Source organism: Chelonia mydas, chromosome 4, assembly GCF_015237465.2.
Source record: "Chelonia mydas isolate rCheMyd1 chromosome 4, rCheMyd1.pri.v2, whole genome shotgun sequence".
Lineage (NCBI taxonomy): Eukaryota > Metazoa > Chordata > Testudines > Cheloniidae > Chelonia > Chelonia mydas.
In genome coordinates, this window is record NC_057852.1 from 79,432,033 (window position 1) to 79,448,961 (window position 16,929).

Consider the following 16,929-nt stretch of genomic DNA (forward strand, 5'->3'; position numbering starts at 1 on the left):
GTAGAGGCACAGAAGAGCGTTACTGTCTCCATTCTAGAATCAGCAAAAAATGTGCAGAGGAGATACCACTAAGGATGCCAACAAATGGAGGATTACATCAATATAGATGCAAAAAAACCCCAACAATTGTTGAATGTTGGAAGGATATTTTCCTCATTCAAGCTATGCAAAGAAGAAGCATCCATATAGATTTGCTGCATGCAATGTAAGAGAGGCTTTCATTTGATTACAGTCTTCTGTAATAATATATATTTGTAATTCCCCTGTCAGTGAGATACCTAATGCCTCCTAAGTGACAGTCGTAACATTATTAAAATCCCAGTTGCCAAGATGTGACCAATCACTACCAAATCTAAGGTGCTGGCTTTGTTGCAATTGTTGAGATGTATGTTGTGTTATGCCATCCCTGCACGTTTATTATAAGAACATAAAAATGGCCATACTGGGACAGACCAAAGGTTCATCCAGCCTAGTATTCTGTCTGACAGTGGCCAATTCCAGGTGCCCCAGAGGGAGTGAACCTAACAGGTAATGATCAAGTGATCTCTCTCCTGCCATCCATCTCCACCCTCTTGCAAACAGAGCCTAGGAACACCATTCCTTACCCATCCTGGCTAATAGCCATTAATGGACTTAGCCTCCATGAATTTATCCAGTTCTCTTTTAATCCCTGTTATAGTCCTAGCCTTCACAACCTCCTCCGGCAAGGAGTTGCACAGGTTGACCGTGCGCTGAGTGAAGAAGAACTTCCTTTTATTTGTTTTAAACCCGCTGCCCATTAATTTCATTTGGTGGCCCCTAGTTCTTATATTATGGGAACAAGTAAATAACTTTTCCTTATTCACTTTCTCCACACCACTCATGATTTTATATACCTCTATCCTATCCCCCCTTAGTCTCCTCTTTTCCAATCTGAAAAGTCCTAGCCTCTTTAATCTCTCCTCATATGGGACCCGTTCCAAACCCCTAATCATTTTAGTTGCCCTTTTCTGAACCTTTTCTAATGCCAGTATATCTTTTTTGAGATGAGGGGACCACATTTCTACGCAGTATTCAAGATGTGGGCGTACCATGGATTTCTATAAGGGCAATAAGATATTCTCCATCTTATTCTCTATCCCTTTTTTAATGATTCCTAACATCCCGTTTGCTTTTTTGACTGCCGCTGCACACTGCGTGGACATCTTCAGAGAACTATCCACGATGACTCCAAGATCTTTCTCCTGACTAGTTGTAGCTAAATTAGCCCCCATCATTATTGAGTGTGTATAGTTGGGGTTATTTTTTCCAATGAGCATTACTTTACATTTAAGCACATTACATTCCATTTGCCATTTTGTTGCCCAATCACTTAGTTTTGTGAGATCTTTTTGAAGTTCTTCACAGTCTGCTTTGGTCTTAACTATCTTGAGTAGTTTAGTATCATCTACAAACTTTGCCACCTCACTTCTGGCTTTTCTTATGGCACTCCTGGTTGGCGGAGTAATGGATTTATCTTTTCTCATACTATGTCCATTTTTCCATTGAGGAATTGAGGCACAGAGATTAAAGAGCCTAATTCTCAAAAGTGCTGAGCTCCTGCTGCCCTATTTGAAGTCTGTGAGAGAACTGAGTTCTCAGCACTTCTAAAAATTGTGACTTGCCTTAGTTCATACAACGACTGTGTGGCAGAGCTAGGAACACAACCTAGATTCTCTTGAGTCCTAGGCCTTAATCACAAGATCATCTGTTATCTTTTTGAATCACCTGTAACAATTATTCCTCAGTATCTGTGGGTACATCCACACTTGGAGCTGGAGGTGTAATTTCCAGCTTGGGGTCATAGCAGTGTAGCTGTGGTGGTGCACATGGGCAATGGGGTAGATTAGCCGGCCTAAATGAAGTCCCACCCCAGACTCTACTTGGACAGGTAGCCCTTATGCCACCTAGGTCACCACAGCTACCCTGCTATTTTTAGCATGCTAGCTCAATCAAAGCTAATGCATGTGCATTTATTCTAATTGGAAATTACAGCTCCAGGTCAAAGTGTGGGCGGGCCCTGTGTGTCTTGTTACTTGGCTTTAGTTGTCCACAACACACTTTCCTTGGGAGAGGATCCTCTCATCCTTGCCTTTTAGACCAAAACAAGAGTAGTACCTTTAGATTTAGAGACTTGTGTGTCTTGCAGGCCCCATTGTGTGAGGGCACCTGCAGTGTGAGTCTCCTCTGAGCTGGAAGACAGCGTGCAATCTTTGAATGGGCAGCATTTTTCTCTTTAAAAACCAGTTTTATGAATGAAAAATATAGAAAAATAAATTATAGAAAAACAAACAGATTCCTCAGCATACCTAAGGTTTACATTGCCAAAAGTCTACCGAGGGAGGCTATGGTCAGTTTCATTCATATGCTTCCAAGAGATCAAATCTTTGTGTTGGACCGTCTTGTCTGGCACAACAGAATGTCTCGCCAGAAAGTGTATTTTATTTATTTATTTTATGTTAGGCTGCTTCTCTTTCCTTTAAATAAAAAAATCCTCCGCCTTTCCAGTGATGTCCAGGTAGGAAGAAATAAACACACACTCAATGTCCTTTGTGTACTGGGGATGTAATTTCCAGGACACACATCCTGCTTTCTGTCCAAGCAATTATAGTAGTCTGTGTGTGTGGATTTGCCCTAGTGATCAAAGGTGAAAAGTTGTTGTGTCGGAATTGCCATATTTCAGGGCTCTCACTACCCATTCAGTGTTGCAGGAGAAGATATTACCCTAATTGTTTGGCATTACCTGTTAACTCTTTCTCTTTTCCATGAATCCTCAAATACAGTTTCAGAAGTTAGTTACATAAATCCTATTTCATTACATATGTTGGGTCTATAAATGCTATTTTCATACTATTCTTCATCTCCCAGCTGCAGAGTTATTGTGAACCAAAATAATGATGTAAATTTTTCAATAATTTGTGTTTTTCTAAAAGAACATGTAGCCAACATGGTGATCCAGTTGATTCTTAATTAAGCATTTCAGGTCTACATTGTCATTTAATTGCCTGACATAGGTATTTGAGCATCTAAGTACTAATTTGATTGTCTAGGTGCATAATGTGGGGGTGCCCAATTTATATGCCCAACTGGGAAAATTGGGGCCACAGACTCAGTCATTTGTGGCTAGAATTTACCAGCAAGGAGCACCTGGAAAAAACAGCCCCAAAAAGGTAAATTTTAAAGGAAAGCTAGAATTAAAATATCTGAATATTAAATGAATATATTGCAGCATCTTTTTTAGTGGTTTTATCATGCTAAGTGTTTCAATACTTTCTAGTTCATAGCATGGGGAGCCATCAGGGGATTGCATGAGGCACTTGGGACTTCCTTTTGTCTCCTTCAGTTATGCAGAGAAAGAGATATCAGAAGTTGACTAAGGACTTGTCTACCCAGAGAAATAGTTATTGCAGAATTAGTGGACTAAGCTAACCCACACGCAGACACTCTTAGTGTGGAATAAGAGTGCCCACATACGGAGCTAGTACAGTACTTGCTTTATGGCGCTTTAAACTCGCACCCTGGCTTTTTTTGCGACAGTTTTCCTGTGTAGACAAGCTCTAAAGCACAAGTGTTCTGAATCTGTGAAGTGCAAAATTAGAGCTTTACTTTACCTTTACTTCTTGCTGTTCTTTTGTCTTTTCAGTGTAATGGAATTTAGTGTTTTGTCTGCTTTAGAAGCCTCACAGAATCTGATATAAGATGCTGGGGGAATGATTCAATTCAGTTCTTTAGTGGCCAGTTGAGTCACAACCAGTTTTCAAAAAATACAGCTTAGTTTCAACAACTAACTTTATGCTATTTTCGATGCTCTAGCTATTCACAAAGTCCAAGTGGGCAGGGCGAATAAAGAGACAGATGTGAAAGGGAGGCATACAGTGACCAATGAGAAATCCAGGTCCCTGGTTTTGCTGATTTGAAGGAATATAGCTTTAAATGTTTTGAAGGGATGATATGGAGAAGAGAGGTATAGGTCAGCAAAAAAAGCCCTAAACTGTAGCTCTCGTTCTTGACAGTGTCACTGTATCTTTAATTCTAAAAGCACTTATATTTTTTAAAAAGCTATAAATAGAGTTAATCCTTGTGCTGAGATTTCCTATTATTAATATATGTAGTGCCATGTGTGTATAAATATAAAACAAAAAAAATTAAAAAGCCTATATTAAAAGTACATTAAGGTTGCAAAGTCAAGCACTCAAAAGTTAGGAAATGCAAAAAAACAATTTAACCCCACCCCTTTGTAAGCCTGCATTATGATAGTCTAGTCTTTCATTACATGATCACGTACAATTTTTTCCACAGGACCACTGCCTCATTCAGTGCACAGGATGAATGGTGCTCAGGGAGTGCATCGGGTTGTGTAATGAATGAGGCTGTTTTCTGTAGGACACTTGCAGCTGGCAGGAGCAATTGTAGGAAGCATTCTGCTCAGACCTGGGATGGAGCATGTTAAGTAGCTGTGTGGATGGTACATGCATAGTCTGATCAGCTGCTAGGCATCTAGGGCATAAAGGTTGCTCACTGCAGGTGGAATAGTCTGAGGCCAGGTCTAAAGTAAAACTTACATCGGTATAACCCTGTTGCTCAGGGGTATGAAAAATACACACACACGCGCGCGCACACGCCTCCCCTCTCCCCTCCAAGCAATGCACTTCTATTGACCTAACCATGGGTTTGAACAGCATTGTGTCGACAGGAGAAGGCTTCCCATCGACGTAGCTACTGTTTCTCATGGAGTTGGATTAATTATGTCAACGGGAAAACTCCCATCAGCGCTGCAGCATTTTAAGGATAGACCTGACTTGACAATTTAGCTGCCAAATTTTAAAAAAATTTTATGGTCATGTGCAAACTGCAGGGTTTTTTTTAATAGGCTTATAATTTGGTCTAATTTATGTGGATTTTCACAAAGCAGCAAAAGGCACATGCCTGACACCAGGGCACTCACCCTACGCCACACCAAATTCAAGTCCATGCACCAAAGCGTCAGAGTGTTAGAGCGCCTCAGTGAAATGGTTATAAGAGTTCTTTGAATGTGGGCAAAACCTGGTTTTTCGCTCTTGGAAATGGCTGTCCTGTTTTAGCTGAAACTTTCAAAAAATAATTCAGTCTCCGGCAGACCTCTTGCATGGAAAATGTCAGCCGGGATGGTTAAAGTTTGGCAAAGTATTATAAGCAGCTAAAAACAAGGTTCGGTAATGGGAAGCAGATAAACTTAACTACAGGTGGTGCTTCCAGTGCAACCTATTACAGTACAAAACTCCCCTGCAGATAAAGTGCCTCTGTACTTGACTCTTGTAGGCACTTCTGTGTGTAGGGGAAGTACATATAGATTTACTCTTCTATACAGATCCCTGCCGGCAGCAACCATGAAGTTCTTCCACAGTCAGTCTCTGTCATTGTCAAAGTCAATTGCAGGCTTCTGTAGTTATTCCTGGGGGTAATCAATAAATCGTGTCATCACCTTCATCCCTCGCATGAGTCGAGGGGGGAGCACTTCATCATCAAGGAAAAAGCATCCGTACTGCTACAAATAAAAGCAGAAATGTAGCAATCAGTCCTCTAATCAGAAGCCTTAAAATTTTAACATCTTAACAAGATGTAAAGTCATGACTCAGGAGGTGTGCATAACACATACCAATATCCTCACTCCTTTGCAAATTAAAAAACAAACTCCATAGGCCTGCAACTTACTGCACGGTAAAATGATGCTTTCAATGAATGCTGTGTGTTCGTTGCAGGACACTAGCATATGAATATTACTTGGAGGTTAAAATTAAGTAGTAGCTGGTGCTAAAGATTCTCTAGCTTAAAAAGTTTTTGATGATACTGTTAGGCATTCCTTTGCTAAACCAAACGGGAGTTTGCATTCCTAGGAGGGAAATCCTGAAGCTTCTATATCACTTCTATATTTTTAATAAAGCATAGTTGTCAGGACTGGTTTTTTGTGCTGCTGAAATGTTATTACAGTGAGAATTTAAAATTGGAAATGTAGGTTCAAAGCTCAAGATAAAGATGAATAAGGGTGAGAGAAGCTTGTGATTGGAAAGGGAATAATAGTCATACATTTTCAAGCTCATCAGTTGAGATATGTAAACCCCTAACTAGAATATGCGACAATAGTAATACATCCTCTATCTGTTAAGTGGCGTGGAACAGAATTACTCCATGAAATTGAGCTACGGGTCATCACTTTCAACTTGGCAGTGTTCTAAGCTGTGCAGGTACCTTGCTGATAATTGTCTAGAACTAATGTTTATTCTTCCTCCCTTGCTTAGGTGTCGACTTACCAAGAAGAGCAGTAAGTCAGCTGCTTGAGGAGAAAGTAACTTGTGTATCTGCTGCAGTGTCTGATGAGTCTGTGGCTGGAGACAGTGGTGTATATGAAGCTTCTGTAAAACAGTAGGTTTAAGAAACTGTGTGACTTTTTGACTGAAATTAGCGCACTTTGGTCCCAGGAGATTTATATCTGTCCTGCCCATCCACCCATTTGCAGCTTAATTTATAAAGAAAAGTATATTAACAAAATATTTACTTTTTTATAAACTAGGAAACATGCACATTATAGTGGACTACCAGTGCTACTATAGTTAAGGTTTAGATTAAAATTGTTTTAGGCACCTTAATTTGGCCATGTTGCTCTAATATAATGTTTTCTATTCCCATTTCTCTTGCTAAAAGTGTGTCGTAGGCAGAAATGTAATATGTAAACTATAGGTTTCTTAGAACAATAAACAAACTTTAGCACGGATAATAGAATTTTAAGAATATTACAAACAAAAACAAACTAAAGGGAGTCTCTAGGATCTTCTGTGTTCACCTCAACTTTTGCGTGTACCTGATATTAAGAGATCTGGGGAGGGAGGTTTGAGGACTTCAGGACGTGTGTGTTAATGAGATGCTTACCTAATATCCCTCTTTCAAATGTTCCAGCAGCAGCCACAATAACCTTCCTTGCTGGGCAAATGAAGGTACATTATGGCAGGGGTTCTCAACCTTTTTCTTTGACCCCTGGATGAGAACCACTGCATTATGGTGTCGTAGGGGGAGTGGGCCTTCATTAAGTTCTGGTAAAACTTTTAGTAGGTTCAAAATTTCCTCAAATTAAAAAGACAAAACAAAACCATTCAGATGAAACCTAGCATAGAAGGTCTTGTGAGATTTCTACCATTCTGAACTAAAAGCTTACCAGAACATCTCAAGAGCATCCACTCAGTCCTGTCCTAAAGCTGTGGATCTGTACTTCAGCCTGAACTCTAAGGCCTAACCTAAGCCTATTCCGCATCAGATCTTATCACTACTTCCTTGGTCCCTCTCTAATGTAAGGTTTGGGTGGAATTAGACTTACACAGGTAATTCTTAGCTTGTGCATAAAGTAGTGCTGTCGATTAATCGCAGTTAATTCACGTGATTAACTCAAAAAAATTAATTGTGATTAAAAAAATTAATTGCAATTAATCACAGTTTTAATCACACTGTTAAACAATAGAATACCAATTTACATTTATTAAATATTTTTGAATGTTCTACATTTTCAAATATATTACTTTTGATTACAAATATTTGCACTCTAAAAATGGCAAACAAAAGAAATAATATTTTTCAATTCACCTCATACAAGTACTGTGGTACAGTCTTTGTCGTGAAAATGCAACTTACAAATGTAGATTTTTTTTTTTATTTTTTTTTTAACTTAACTGCACTCCACAACAAAACAATGTAAAACATTAAAGCCTACAAGTCCACTCAATCCTACTACTTATTCAGCCAATCGCTAAGAGAAACAAGTTTGTTTACATTTACGGGAGATAATATTACACCAATAAAATAAAAACCAGCAGGATCTTATGAAAGGGGATAAGGCAAAATGCCACATTTATTGTGAATACAGAAAGAATCATAGTAAGCAGTTAGTTATAGCTATAACATTCCATTCAATTTCATATTTATTTCACACATTCATTCATACACTCACACAGGTTCTGCAAGGTTGTTATCATAGTTACCAGCCTTAGAGTTGCTCGTGCCAAGCCACTGGCCAGGTGGCCTGGACATGAGGAGGGAGCAGGGCCTTGTCAGATGCACATCTGATGCTCCTGGAAGTTGATTTGCAGAATCAGACCCCAAAGTTCTCAGTTTTTAGAGTCCATTTTTATAGGAATTTATTCCTATGTCAGTCTATGGGAATTGCTTCATCATGCTGTTGCTAAATCAATCAGCAGATGGCACGTTCCTGATGGCTCCGTGCTGCCAGATGTTATCTTGTTCGTCGGTTCTCCCATCCTTGAGGCTGTTGGGTGGATTCCAGTCTGCCCTCTGGGAGTCCTCTGGTTGTTTCCAATTGACACCTTCAGCCAATCAACACTGGATTCTTAGGCTGGCACCTCCCTGATTATTCATTTATTATCCACACCAAGCATCCATCCACATACATCCTCTATCTCTATTTTAATCGCAATTGTTAACAAAGCGAGATAAATACAACAAAAGGGCGGGGAGTCTGTGTGTGCTGTTTCTGTTACAAAGTATGGCTTTGAGAACAGACTCTGTCTTAGGATGTACTAACGCAATTAGCAGCTTGCAAGTTTCACACAGAGAGGGAGAGAAACGGTAAAAACAAGAGACCAAAAACCAAGAGACCTCTTAATTAGTAATACCCTGGAATTTAAACTATGGGGAATCAAACTCATTTGTGATTTTAATACAGAACTTCTTTAATATGATCCAACAATAATGCTCCGCGCTTCTTATTTACAATGTCTCCTAAAAGTGAGAACAGGTGTTTGCATGGCATTGTTGTAGCCAGTGTCACAAGATATTTATGTGCCAGATATGCTAAAGATTCATATGTCCCTTAATGCTTCAACCACCATTCCAGAGGACGTGCTTCCATTCTGATGATGCTTGTTAAAAAAAAAAATGTGTTTGAACTCCTTGGAGGAGAATTGTATGTCTCCTGCTCCATGGTTTTACCTGCATTCTGCCATATATTTTGTGTTATGGTAGTCTTGGATGACAACCCAGCATAAGTTGTTTGATTTAAGAATACTTTCACTGCAGATTTGACAAAACAGAAAGAAGGTTCCAATATCAGATTTCTAAAGATAGCTACAGCACTCGACCCAAGGTTTAAGAATCTGAAGTGCCTTCCAATATCTGACAGGGATGAGATGTGGAGCATGCTTTCAGAAGTCTTAAAAGACCAACACTCTGATGCAGAAACTACAGAACCCAAACCATCGAAAAAGAGAATCAGCCTTCTGCTAGTGGCATCTGATTCAGATGATGAAAATGAACATGCATTGATCCACACGCTGGCTTTGGATTATTATCGAGCAGAACCCGTCATCAGCATGGATGCATGTCCTCTGGAATGGTAGTTGAAGCAGGAAGGGACCTATGAATCTTTAGCATATCATAAATATCTTGCGAATCTGGCTACAACAATGCCATGCGAACGCCTGTAATCACTTTCAGGTGACATTGTAAACAAGAAACAGACAGCATTATCTCCTGCAAATGTAAACAAGCTTGTTTGTCTGAGCGATTGGCTGAACAAGAAGTAGGACTGAGTGGACTTGTAGGTTCTAAAGTTTTACATTGTTTTATTTTTGAATGCAGTTTTTTTTTTGTACATAATTCTACATTTGTAAGTTCAACTTTCATGATAAAGAGATTGCACTTGTATTAGGTGAATTGAAATATACTATTTCTTTTGTTTTTACAGTGCAAATATTTGTAAAAAAAAAAATATAAAGTGAGCACTGTACACTTTGTATTCTGTGTTGTAATTGAAATCAATATATTTGAAAATGTAGAAAACACCCAAAAATATTTGAATAAATGGTATTCTGTTTTTGTTTTACAGCGTGATTAATCATGCGATTAATTGCGATTAATTTTTTTTATCGCGATTAAGTTTTTTTTATCGCTTGACAGCCCTAGATTAAAGTCATGTGCAGTGATTTGTGCTGCTGCATGTGGCGGTCATGAAGACTGTCTGTTGGATCTCAGTCCATCTTGGTCACAAGAGCACACCTCATGCTGCTTGTCACAATTGCAGCAAGCAGAATATGAATAGGTAGGATCTATGGGGATCTTTCCTGTCCCTCCAAAAAGCTAAGAGTGGTGGGGTAGATGGAAGAGAGAAGAAATCCCCTTCCTATCTACCATTCACCAGGAGATGGAGGAAGGAAAGAGGAGAGAGACTTCCTTTGTTTCCAGCAACAAAAGGTGGGGAGAAGAGTGGGTGTTTTCTCTCTTTGGCTTGCAATCAAGAAGTGATTGGGCAGCTATGAGAAGAGAGAGCTATAAACGTAGATTGGAGTCCCAATCACAAAATAATCATGGCACGATGTCTTGACACTATATTGAATGTGTGCATTGTTCTTTGCATCAGTAAGTGATGTATTTGGCCTGTGTTATCCAGAAGATTAGACTAGATACTCACAATGGTCACTCCTGGCCTTAAAATCAATGAATCTTGTTAATGCCATGTCCTTCCTCAAACAGCCAATCAATTTCCAGTGGCTGGTTTTAAAACCTATGCTGTTGCAGTACAAACACTGAAATTTTCAGTTGTGCTACAGATAATGATTCAATTAAATCTGTCTGTTGGGAGGCTTATGGGTTTTTTTCTATTCTTCTATGATAATTGAAAGTTAACTATGATTTTCTCACCCTTGTATCCAATTATTTACTTATCTGATCTAGACCAAATGAAACTGAAGATGCTGTATATAGTGAAGATGACACAACGGTTCTAGAGGCTGCCCAAGTGCAAATAGGACTTAGGTAAGTAATAAGCAAATGGGAAACATCTATTCATATTTAGGGAAGCTTGTGGCAAAACTGCCTCACATTGTCTTCTTATCTTAACAGATATGACCGAAGCAGTTCAAGTTTTGTGGTAATTGTAATGCAGCTCAGAAATCTTCATGCCTTCTCTGTCCCCTTTGGTTCCAGAGTGTAAGTAAAATAATCATTGAGTAGTAATGCTGAAGTGTACGTTGCACGATTTCTGTGATTATGCTTTACTCATTCCTTTTGGAAGGTACTGTAGGTTTAAATACTGTATAATTATAAGTTATAGTTTTTAAAAGATAGTAGGTAAAAAATCATTGTTACTATAATCTTTCCAACAGTCTCTCAGAAGGTTGTGTATATATGTGGTCTTATGTGTGTGTAAAATTTTAAATAATTTTAAAATAGTGTATATTAGTTTTAAACAAGGGCCTGTCATAAGTTTAAGGGGCAATTTCATAAACTCTAAGTGGCTCAGCAAAAATGCTAGACACATCACCTCTAACAAGTGATGTTTGAGGGCCTCTCAAAAATTAGACTCTGTGTTGTGCTGTATAGACAGCAGACATATCAAAACAATAAAAGTGGAAAACAGGTTGATGAAAGTATTGAAAAATGGCTGATGTAGGAAGTAATGAAAGAAACAAGAGGGAGTGTTCTTAGTGAACATAAGAATGGCCATACTGGGTCAGACTAGTGGTCCATCTAGCCTAGTATCCTGTCTTCTGACAGTGGCTGATGCCAGATGCTCCAGAGGGAATGAAGAAAACAGGGCAGTTATCATGTGATCCATTCCCTGTCATCCAGTCCCAGCTTCTGGCAGTCAGAGATTTAGGGACATGGGATTGCATCCCTGACCATCTTGGCTAACAGCCATTGATGGACCTTATGGTGGTTAGAGTAGGAAACTGGGATTAAAGATCTCTGAGTTCTACACCTAGATCTGTAAATTAACTTGCTGTGTGGCTTTGGGCAAACAACTGCTTAAATTTTCCAGGCTGTAAAATAGGTACAGTAATATTTGAGTATCTCAACAGGCTGTTACAAGGCTTAATATGATTAGAGGTAGGATGGAGGCAGTCCATGGAGAGATAGTATTTTTAAGGCTATTTTGAACTGGGTTCATTGACCAATAGGAAGCCAGTGAACATGAAGGATGTGTGTGACACAATCTTGTTTTCTGGAGTTAATAGTTTTGTGTGTCTCTCACTATTATACCCCCCTAAAATTTATAGTGCAGGAATTTAGAAAGACCGTGAAAATGGAAAGTTGAGATGAGATATGGCTAATGTAAGCATGAAGAAGGCTGTCAAATTTAGAGCGTTAAAGATCAAGTGAAGTACAAATATTAGCAATGGTCTGAAAATATAGTAAGAAAAACAAGTTGATTCCCAATATTTTTGGCCTTGGGACGAAAGTAGAGGGTTGAAGTCAGAGATCTGGGGCAAAGAATTTTTTACTCCACAGAAAGGACTCAAAGGTATACTGTTTATTTCAAAAATATGAGCTGCTTTCTTCTGATATAAAGCCATAGCTGTTAGAAGTGAAAGAATTTTTAAAATCCAGTGTACTTGTCTGTATTTGTAAGCTGTTTACATTTTTCTTAGCTTGGACAATGACAATCAATGAAGTCCGTTTCACTTTTATTCACTTAGTACTGCCATCTTTGAAACATGCAGGAGAATGAACATTTGTGGAAAAAACACCTGTTTTCATTGGTCCCTTTTTAAAAAAAAATTGTGTTGTGCTGTGGATAGTAGGTTTTATGAAACCTTGTTTTCACAATTTGGAATTTAAGACATTCAGTTGTCAGTATCCTTTTAAGTCTTCAGAGTATTCAGCAGTGGAAAGCTTATGCTCAAATAAATTGGTTAGTCTCTGAGGTGCCACAAGTCCTCCTTTTCTTTTTGCGAATACAGACTAACACGACTGCTACTCTGAAACCTGACATAGCTGTGACCTGATACAGTCAATAAAAGCAGATACTTGGGAGTCGTAGTTAGAGGACTTCAGTATAGAAGAGAAGTCCAAGGTGGTTGATAATGAGGTGAAAATGAAGCTAGCTAAAGTGAGAAGGTGCATAAAAGATGAGGGTTAAGGAAGGATCCTTGGAACACTTGATGCATATGTAAAGGCAGGATTCAAATATGGAAACCACACGGTTGGCCAGGATGTTCAATAAGAGTACAGAGACTCTTGAATTTAGGCTACCATATACACATGGGAGTAGGGGTGTGACTATTAAATACTAGCATAATATCAGTCTCCTTCAAGTACTGCTTCTCATCTTTCCTAGCTGTTTTCTTTCTCTTTTACTCGTTTTCAATTTTTCCTTTTTCTCAGAAATATGAGGTACAATGCATTTCACCATGCGACGGAATTCATTTCTAAGTGTTTAACTTTTCTCTCTCAATTTTCCAACTCTCTCTGTTCCAAAAGGATCTCTCAACTTCCTAGGATTTCTTGTTTCCATTAGGATAATGTATCCCACTGTCTGTGACATGATCTTCAGCGTCTCTCACTTAATACTAAAGCAAAGGATTCATTTGGATAGAGTCAGCAATGCCTACCTCATCTGTCACTACCTTCCCAAGGCACAGAAATAACTTTTGGGGAAATGGCTGTGCAAGGGACAGGTGGGAAGTTAAACTTATCAGCCCCCTCTTTCTCCTTCCTCCCAACTGAATTGTTGCCTGTCCATTTCCCTGGCATGCACTTTTCCTTCAAACCTTGTGGTCAGTTTACCTCCACAGTGGAAGGCTGACTGCAGTGATTCACTTTTCCCCTCAGCAGCTGGCACATGTTAAGCATAGTGCACGTGCAGCTGAGCACGAGACAATTACAGGGGTAAAATGTTAAGCCATTCATTTTGGATTTAGTGAATGATCTTAAATTGTAATTGTGCTTGTATAATAGGTGCTATTTGCTACACATGTACATCATTTTATTTTGCTCCCTTCAGTTATTTTAGGGTAGCAGTACTTCCATCTTCAGTTGATATCAGCTGTCTATTCCGCACTAAAGTCCATCCTGCTATGGAAACCATTTTATTCAATGAGATATTCAGAGTAGCCATTTCCCAAGACGCTTTGCAGCAGAAGACGTTACGTGTAGATGTCTGTTCTGTCAGTAAAACTCGACGGGAAGAATGCCTGGTATGCATTTTTTTTATTAGCTTTGCTTGGCATGCATTTGTTTGTTTTATTCCCCACTGATGAATATGGGTTCTAGAATTCTGCAACGCTCGCAGAAGAATTCAGTACCACATCTGAGTTGTCTTAATAGCTCTGATGATTAAATTTCTCTGCAATTCCACATGTATACAATACAGTGTTGGATGGAGACAGTTTTAAAAGCTCTGTCTTGCCATGATATTTCACAGTGACAGTTGATGTGTAGCACACCGATGTAGATCACGAGTAATTTCATCTAAACTTCATTGGAGTTACATCAGTGTAACACTGATGCAAGTCAGAGTAGAATTGGGTCTCCAAAGTGTAAAATACAATATGTAAAACAAAGTGATGCGAACTTGTGTTGTAACAAAACACTGCCTGGAATGCAAATCTTTTGTACAACACTGTAGATTGCATTAAGTTCCATGTTTTGAGACTAGTATACTTCATTGTAATAATATGTGACATTAATAATCTAGGATACTGTAGACTGTGACATTATCCATTTATTCTGGCTTCTGACATCATTAACTGTGTCATCATCAGATAACTAATAACTTGCTTCCATTTATCATTAAGCTTACCATCATGTGAAAAAGACAAAAGGAAATTTCCCTTCCAGGATACTGTCATGGGGAGAGATAATTGGTTTATTTTAAAGTCTTTCCATATTTTGTATTTGTTATCACTGTCATCACATATTGTTGCCCAGTGGAAGTGGTGATGTATATGAGGCACACTGATTAATAATCAAGGACTCTTTAAAATATAAACTGCGAACCATGAACAATGCCTATAGCTCTGAGGAGGAGTCCAAGGAGCCAGTGAACACTGCCCAGAGGAACTCTGCACAGGTATATGAGACAAATAGGGTCCACAAGTAGGCCCCACATTTGTAAAGAACCTCCCCTCGAGCTTCCTCCTCCTGGACCGATGGATGGTTATCTTGGCCAGCACCAGGAGCTTGATGAGGTGGCCAGCAACTTTGTGGAGTTATAGTCGGGGACTGCGTACAGGCGAGTCGCATCTTACGCGGGGGTTAGGTTCTAAAGTCAGCGTGTAAGGCGAAAATCGCATATAGTCAAAATTGCCCTTGAAAATCCCTTAAATAGCCCATAAAGTATACTGTACATGGTTTTGTGTATACTGTACAACCCTGTACAGCAGGGGTCGGCAACCTGCGGCACGCGTGCCAAAGGCGGCACACGAGCTGATTTTTGGCGGCACTCTGCTGCCAGCCGGGGTCCCAGTTGCCGGCGCCGCTCAGCCCGCTGCCAGTCTGGGGTTCCAGCCGCTGGCCCCTTTAAATGTAAAATGTATTATTGGCATGCCAAACCTTAAATTAATGAAAACTTGGCATGCCACTTCTCAAAGGTTGCCAACCCCTGCACTAGAATCCACTCAGCGCAGCAAGATGCTCACGCTATGCTTACACACCGGATTGGCAGGCAGCGATCAATCCAGCGGGGATCGACTTATCGCGTCTAGTCTAGGCGCAATAAATGGACCCCTGAGCGCTCTCCCGTCGACTCCTGTACTCCACTACCGCGAGAGGCACGTGGGAACTGAGACCGACTGAGGGAACAGCAGATTCCCATCTCACGTCTCCCATCTCACGCTCGCTCCGGGGCATACACTCATTGAGTGGAATGGTGGGCAGAATTGTTATTTTTCTTTTTTTCTTCATTTTTCTTTTTTTTGCCAGGTGCGTGTAGTTGAATTCGCGTAAGTTAAATGCGTGTATGATGCAACTCGCCTGTACAGGAAAAGATGTGGGGGAAAATGCACTGGAACCTCAGCAGGAGGTTTTGGAGGAGCCAGAAGAGGGGCTGCCATTTAGTGCCTTCCAGGTAGATGTGCACCAGGGTCTCCCTCACTGCAGAAGGGACACATGTCAGGGCTGTCAGTGAACTGTGCCAACCAGGCACCCAGACTGACAGCCATGGAGAATGAAATCCTCTTTTTAGCTACAAAACAGAGAACTTAATTCTCCAGGGTATAGCCCTGGCAGCAATAGTGCAAATTTCCCCATAGTTCCCAACCAGGAAGCCTCAAACCTCACCTGAAGGCCTCCCTTCCCTGAATGAAAAGGTAGCTAAATCTCCCCTACTATTCACTCTCTTGTTCTTCTTCGCTGATACTGCCAGGAAGTTTCCAGTTAGTACTGGTGGTTGTGGGTGATTTTTGTGATGGGCCAACTGTCTGCTGAGAAGTGGACTGAGATCAACCAGAATTGGTATTGTGGCTTTGTCTCTCCAGAACCCAAGCTGTACACTCTGCAGTGGACTCCAACAGTTGTTCATTATTTAATGCTAGAGAATACCAGAGAAGCATTTTGGGGGTTTTCAGGGGTCTCATTTTTTTGTAACAGGTAAATGCTCAGCTTGGTATTTAATTTAAAAAAAAAAAAGTATATGCAATATTGAGTAGCTTGTACAGATTTCCATTTGCTCTTTAAACTCTGTTTCATCGCTGGAAAAAAACAATGCTTTTTGAGCTGTAAAATGCCCAGAAATGCTCGTCAAGTTTGTGGTGCCCTTTGTACAGTGAAAAATACTGTAGAATGAGAGCTCAGCTCTCATAAAGGCAAAATGACCAATTTTAACTTTTTCCTCCCATTTGTCATTCCACGTAGGCTGGAACTCAGCTCAGCCTTGCAGATTTATCACTTTCTAATGAGACCTATACTCTGTGGTATAATCTGCTGCCCTGCAAGCAAATTCCAGGCAAAAAGAACAAGGAACAAAATGAGGAATCGGTGTTTCTGCCTTACAAGCAATTGTCAGGATCGTATGACTTGGTGAGCAGTGTGTATTGGCTACGCCAATAAAAGCAAGAAAAAAGGCATTGACCCCTACTCCCTCACCCCACTGAGGCAGTTGCACTAATGTTATATGCACCAAACTGCAGTTCTTATTCATTGACTTTACTAGGG

The 16,929-nt window shown here is 39.9% G+C and overlaps 1 protein-coding gene across 5 annotated transcripts in view; it reads left to right on the forward strand.

The window, feature by feature from the left end:
• WWC2 (WW and C2 domain containing 2) overlaps window positions 1-16,929 on the forward strand; it is a 182,213-nt gene that overhangs the window by 135,126 nt on the left and 30,158 nt on the right. For all 5 annotated transcript variants that reach the window (XM_037897583.2, XM_043546031.1, XM_043546029.1 and 2 more), the window contains 5 exons: window positions 6,294-6,417; window positions 10,729-10,809; window positions 10,897-10,983; window positions 13,781-13,973; window positions 16,630-16,794. In XM_037897583.2, the coding sequence (XP_037753511.1) occupies window positions 6,294-6,417; window positions 10,729-10,809; window positions 10,897-10,983; window positions 13,781-13,973; window positions 16,630-16,794 (650 nt within the window). The remainder of the gene's footprint in view (window positions 1-6,293; window positions 6,418-10,728; window positions 10,810-10,896; window positions 10,984-13,780; window positions 13,974-16,629; window positions 16,795-16,929) is intronic.